At 54.6% G+C, this 5,596-nt stretch overlaps 1 protein-coding gene and 1 pseudogene across 1 annotated transcript in view; both read left to right on the plus strand.

Annotated features, from left to right (window-relative positions):
- CDX2 (caudal type homeobox 2) overlaps positions 1-3,375 on the plus strand; it is a 5,161-nt gene extending 1,786 nt beyond the window's left edge. The window contains exons 2-3 of the mRNA XM_015570445.1: positions 1,999-2,144; positions 3,049-3,375. Of these exons, the coding sequence (XP_015425931.1) occupies positions 1,999-2,144; positions 3,049-3,288 (386 nt within the window). The 3' untranslated portion in view covers positions 3,289-3,375. The remainder of the gene's footprint in view (positions 1-1,998; positions 2,145-3,048) is intronic.
- A 12-nt stretch (positions 3,376-3,387) lies between these two features.
- LOC107184652 overlaps positions 3,388-5,596 on the plus strand; it is a 22,894-nt pseudogene continuing 20,685 nt past the window's right edge.

The raw sequence follows: 5,596 nt of genomic DNA on the forward strand, positions 1-5,596 counted from the left end.
AGCCTGCCAGGGGCGCAGCAGGCGGGGACCCGACGGCTTGAGGAGGGGGGGGGTGTCTCTGGCGGGTCCCGAGAGAGCGTAGAGAGGAGGGAGAGGGAGGGGAGACACAGGAGCCCAGGCCGAGGGGTCAGCAGATGAGAGGCCGCTGTGAAGTCCCGCGCCAAGGTGGTAAGGCCGCCGCGGGCGCCGGGCGCCCTTGTGATGTTAATGTGGGGAGGCCGCGGCCCGCGGGCCGGAGCCCGGCTCCTCTGCTGAGCGTCATCTGTCAAGGGGCGAGGGGGAGGTACTCAGCCCGGCCCGCTTTGATATACACCTTCCCAGCCTTGCCATTGTCTCTTTTAGGGCCCGGAAAGAGGGTGGTGACTTTCGCAGTCAATAATGAATTCTGGCAAGTCCCTCTCATCTCTCCCCTCTTCCAGTGTCCTCCTTAGTTCCCAGGGGGTGCGGGGCGCCTCCAAGACCCTTGGGCGCGGGCCGCAGAGCGCCAAGGGGCCTGGTCACCGCGGTTACCGGCCCGGCCGCGGTGTTCAGCACCCGAGCACCTCAAGGCGAGTGTCTCTACTGGGGAGCTGGGCTCGGAGGACTCCTTTGCACCCCGCTCCCCAGCCCTGGAGGTGTGTTTCGTAGCTCCAACCTGACTTCAGTGCCAGCCGCGCCTCTACTCTCTGCCTAACCTAGTCTGTTTCTCAGTTTCCTCGTCTGTGAAAAGGGGCGACTACCTGTGAGGCGGTAACGCGTGGGAATGCGCCCACCTCTTGGCAGACCCTGGAGACGTGTTAGTTCTCTTCACTTTTTTCGGTGGCGCGGGGTCGGGGCCGCTGCGCCCATTCAAATGCGCCTGCCGGGCGGTGTTTATGTTAATGCGCCTGGCGGGGAGGGGGATGAAAGCTGGGGCCGCCATTTGCTCAGTAGTGGTAATTCAAACAGAATGCGGTTGTTATTAAGGCATTGAAAGGGCTTTTCTTTGATAAGATCGCCTTGTCCGGCATTGTTTGCGACTGTGTTCCCCTTTCAGCGGCTTAGGGGAGCTCCCTCTGATCCAGCCTGTATCTTCCCAGGGAGCTTTTGTTATGGTTTGCAAAGGGTTTTACCTGAACAAAGTCGGCCTGCGGGGCATTAAACACCTCGGAGTAGCTCCCAGACCTTTTAGATCTTTCGGTCGGGCTGGGCACTGGGCAGCTGAGCCAGTTCTGCTTCCAGAAGACCCCTGCCTGGCCATGGCTCTGCGAGGGTTGACCCAGGACAGGACAGGCAGGCGCGGCGGAGACACCAGGCTCTGGTCTGCTCCAGTTGCGGAGGCACCATTTGTCAAGGCTCTTCCGTAAAACAATCAATCCCAGGTTTAATATGTTGACTTACCCAGTGAGTACAGATCCCTGGTCGGGATAACTCTGCAGGGTTTGCGGCAGATAGAAAGGGGGGGATTGAAACACAGAGTGGAAAATGCCCAACCGGGCTTCCCCAGGTGTATATATATATATATATATATAGTCCCCAGTGGGACCGCTTTCTGCTTGCAGATCCCCCCTCCCCCTCAGAATTCCTGCAGAGGGGCCTAGTGGTGGTGGGGGGCTTGAGGAAACCAATGCATACTCACAATCCCAGCTGTTCTTAGGTGGGCTTTCATCTCTGGTTGGCCTGAAAATGTGAATATTCCTGGGACTCTGGGTACTCTGCCCTGTTCTCTTTACCTTTGGGCCTAGCCAGCTCCAGTACCACATTTGGTTCACCAAAATGGTGGTTGGCTTCTGCTTTCTTCTGTGTGTAGAGGTTTTAGTTTTTTTTTTAATTTTTAAAAACCACTTAACCCCAAGGTTAGTTTAGTTGCCCTGTAGAGCCCCCCCCCCTTCTGTTGGGGAGGGTCTTGTCAGACTGGCAGGACAACCCCTGGCCCCCTGGGTGGTGAGGAAGAGAAATGGGCCTTGGGTTAGAGAGGTTTGTCATTACCCATGACTGATGGGCCTTGTAGTTCTCAGCTCTGACTTCTTTTTCCTCCAGTGAAAACCAGGACGAAAGACAAATACCGGGTGGTGTACACGGACCATCAGCGGCTGGAGCTGGAGAAGGAGTTTCACTACAGTCGTTACATCACCATCCGGAGGAAAGCTGAGCTGGCTGCCACCCTGGGGCTGTCCGAGAGGCAGGTGCGAACTGCCCTTCTCCCTCCTGACCTGGCCACTGCCTGAGGGAAGGGGGTTTTCCTGTGGGGGGATTTAGAAGCCAGGCTGCTGCATCCACCCAGTTCTGTGAGCAGCGTAAAGTAGTAGGATGGAAAGCATTTTCCTTCTGAATGCTAAAAAAAAATTATAAAAAAGGCTCCTTCCACCTGTGGTCTTTTTGGATGATGTTGAATATTTCTATTTGTTTGGGGGAGGGAGGGGGGTGTCTGGGAGAAAAAAAACCCCAGTATTAGTTTAATCCAGAATTCTATTTGGGTCAATGAATAAAGACTTAAAGACCTATTCTCTATGGGCCCAGCACTGTGCCTGGAAAAAATTAATAGACCCCCAGTTCCTGCCCTTTAAAACTAGAGGGGTGAGACTTGGCTCACAAACTCTCTATATAATCTAGAAAAAAACAGGTCACATTCACAGCCAGGAAGCTCACATTAAATCTCATTCTCCGCCCCAAGGTGAAGACGATTACTTTTTAATTTAGCTGTGAGAGGCTAAAGGTTGTCATCTGAAGTCCATCTAGCCCTGGCTTCCTGTTGCTTGTTACAGAAAGGGTCTGTGGTTTCTGTGTTTCTTGGGTCTGAGGCTCTGAGCTTTTCCAGTAAAGTTGCAGATAAAGGTTCCTTTGGAAAGAAACCTGGGGGGAAAGGTGTGTGTGGGTGAGGCGCTTCTCTCAGGATGCTGAGTTGGGCTTGAGAGGGCTCCCTGGGCAGTTATGGAGAAATCCCAAGAAAGGCTGAGATAGGGTTTGGGGGTCCTTCCTGAGAGAGGGCACTTCTTTATTGATGCTAGTGCTGATACCGGCTCTCCCCCTTTCTCCCCCTCACATTCTCTTCTTTACCATCTTCTGTTTTCCCCACCTGTCCATTTCCAGGTTAAAATTTGGTTTCAGAACCGCAGAGCGAAGGAAAGGAAAATCAACAAGAAGAAATTGCAGCAGCAACAGCAGCCTCCACCACCTACAGCCCAGCCTCCCCAGCCGCAGCCAGGTCCTCTGAGAAGTGTCCCGGAGCCCCTGAGTCCTGTGTCTTCCCTGCAAGGCTCCGTGCCAGGCTCTGTCACTGGGGTTCTGGGGCCAACTGGGGGGGTGTTGAACCCCACTGTCACCCAGTGACCCACAGTGGCCTGCAGCAGCAGAGCAATTCCAGGCTGAGCCACGAGGAGCACGGACTCTGCTCGAATCCTCAGGAGAGACCCCTCCCTCCCACCCACAATGTGCACCAACCTATCCAGCTCTCAGAGGAAAAATGGCGCCAGGAGCAAATACAAGTGGGGTCGAAACCTCAAGGAAGACGCTGTCCCAGAATTTGACTTTTTTCGGCCTGACTCTTTCTGCCAGTGAGGAGACTGAAATGACGACCACCGGGACTTCACGGGGGAACTGGCGGAAGCATTGTCTCGACTGGCTAAACAGACCAGGCTTTCAGCCCCTCCTCTCCAGTTCTTTACCTCCAAAATCTGCAGGAGGCACCTCTGGTTGGAGTTGAGGGGAGAAAGGGACTCAGGGGAACGCCAGTGCGTAGAGCAAGATGGCTACTGCCTACTCACTGTCATCCAAGGACCAGCTGGCCCCTCCAGCTTCAAGGGCAGGCAAAGTTTACACTGCAGAAGTCAGAGGCAGCTAAGATAGAGACCTGAACCGACCGCAGACTGCAGAACCCCCAGGTGTTTGTCTTTCTTCTCTTCCCTCTCCAGACCAGGAAAGGCTTGGCTGGTGTTTGTGTGGTGAATGGTGTGAGGGGCGGTTTGGGACTCCAGGCCTGACGGGCGGAGCTGGGCCTTGTTTAGAAAGCCTGTCACCAGAGCTTCTCTGGGCTGAATGGATGTCGGTGCTATAAATGCCAGAGCCGACCTGGACTTCCTGTCATTTTCACAATCTGGGGACTGACGAAGAAAGGGGGCTGTTGCTGCTGCTGGAGTTGTTGGTCTGTGTAACATCCCAGCCAGTCTTTACAAAGCCTCTGGATCCATGGGGAGAGAAGTGACATGGTGAAGGGAAGTGGGGGTATTTGAACACAGTTGAATTTTTTCTATAAAGAAAAAGAGATAAATGAGCTTTTCAGATTTCAGATTCTGTATTTATTGTCTTCAGATTTTGTCAAGAATTATTATTTTTTTTAAAGAAGAAAGGAACATCTCTTCTTGCCAAGGAGAATTAGCAAAATCAGGGAGAGGGTGGAGAAGGTTTTCTGGACAGCCTCATTTTACCCCAGAGCGCTAGAAGCCGGAGAGAGCAGGTTCTGAGACCTTCCCTGCCCCCAAGCTTGAGCCCAGCCTAGATTGTGAAACTCGTGGTTCTCCTGGGGGTGCCTCTGGGCAAAATGCACACCTGAATGGGCCGCTGCTTCCTAGCTGCGGTGAGTTTTGGGGGCTAGGCCTCAGAGGGCCCCTCATGGCTCTCATCAAATTCACACCAAGGCAACTGCAAACATTCCCTTCACCAGTGATTCGCTTCTTCCTAGGAAAGCTCCACAATCCAGCCAGTTAAATCTGAGCATTAAGCAAAAAAAAAAAAAAAAAAAAAAAAAAAAAAAAAAAAAGTTTATTTTCTGTTTTCCCAAGGAATATTTCCCTGAATACAGTTTGTGAATACTCGGGCATTGATGGGAGCCCTTTCTGCCACCACCCCTTGCCCTGTCCCGAGCAGCTTCCCCCTCTCTCTCCCCTCCCCCGCACCTGTCCCATAAACAAGAATTCGAGAACCAGTATAAGAAGATCCTTTTAGTGACGGTTGCTTGTTATCCGGCTGATTCGCTGGGGACCTGGCTGCTGTTCTTGAGGTTCTTGGTCCCAGAAACCGCCGAGCTGGGCACTCTGCTCATGGCTTCGCCTCCGTTTGGGTCTTCTCATGAGTCCCTCGAGCCCTACTCAGAGCCTCCTGGAAGGAGGAGGTGCCCCGAGGGCTGGGGAGGACCAGCGGAGCTGCGAGGCATAAATCCCTCTGCAGCATCTCCCCAATTCTTTCCGGGTAGCGCATTCGCTCTGGGGTTGGGAAGGGGCTCTGGTGGCTGAGCCTGGAGTTGGGGGTGCAGTGCCTGGCCGCCTCGCCCACGGGAGAAGTCGAGTTGGGGTCCGCTGAGCAGGGATCCCGGGCTCCAGCGTGTTGAGGCGCCGAGAGGGGAGCCGAGCGCCCGCGCGGACTGTGTCCCCCTCGCGCACCCCCCCTCCCTTCCCGCCTCCCCTCTTCGCCGCCGCCGTGGTTGCTATGCGTTGCTGTGAAACGCCTGTCAATAAACCCTGTTTGGAGTGGAGCGAGAGCCCAAGGGCTGTTTGTTTAGTGGTTAGAGGTTCAAAAGTCGGCATTGTCCCGCGGCTAGCGATTACAGCTCTTCCCCTGCCCGGCCCGGTCTCGGGCTCTGACGCCGGCGCTAGTCCGCCCGCGCCGGGCGCTTCCGGGCGAGGAGGGCGCTCAGCTGCTCCCA

The sequence above is a fragment of the Myotis davidii genome, unplaced genomic scaffold (assembly GCF_000327345.1).
Source record: "Myotis davidii unplaced genomic scaffold, ASM32734v1 scaffold65, whole genome shotgun sequence".
In the NCBI taxonomy this organism is placed as follows: Eukaryota; Metazoa; Chordata; class Mammalia; order Chiroptera; family Vespertilionidae; genus Myotis; species Myotis davidii.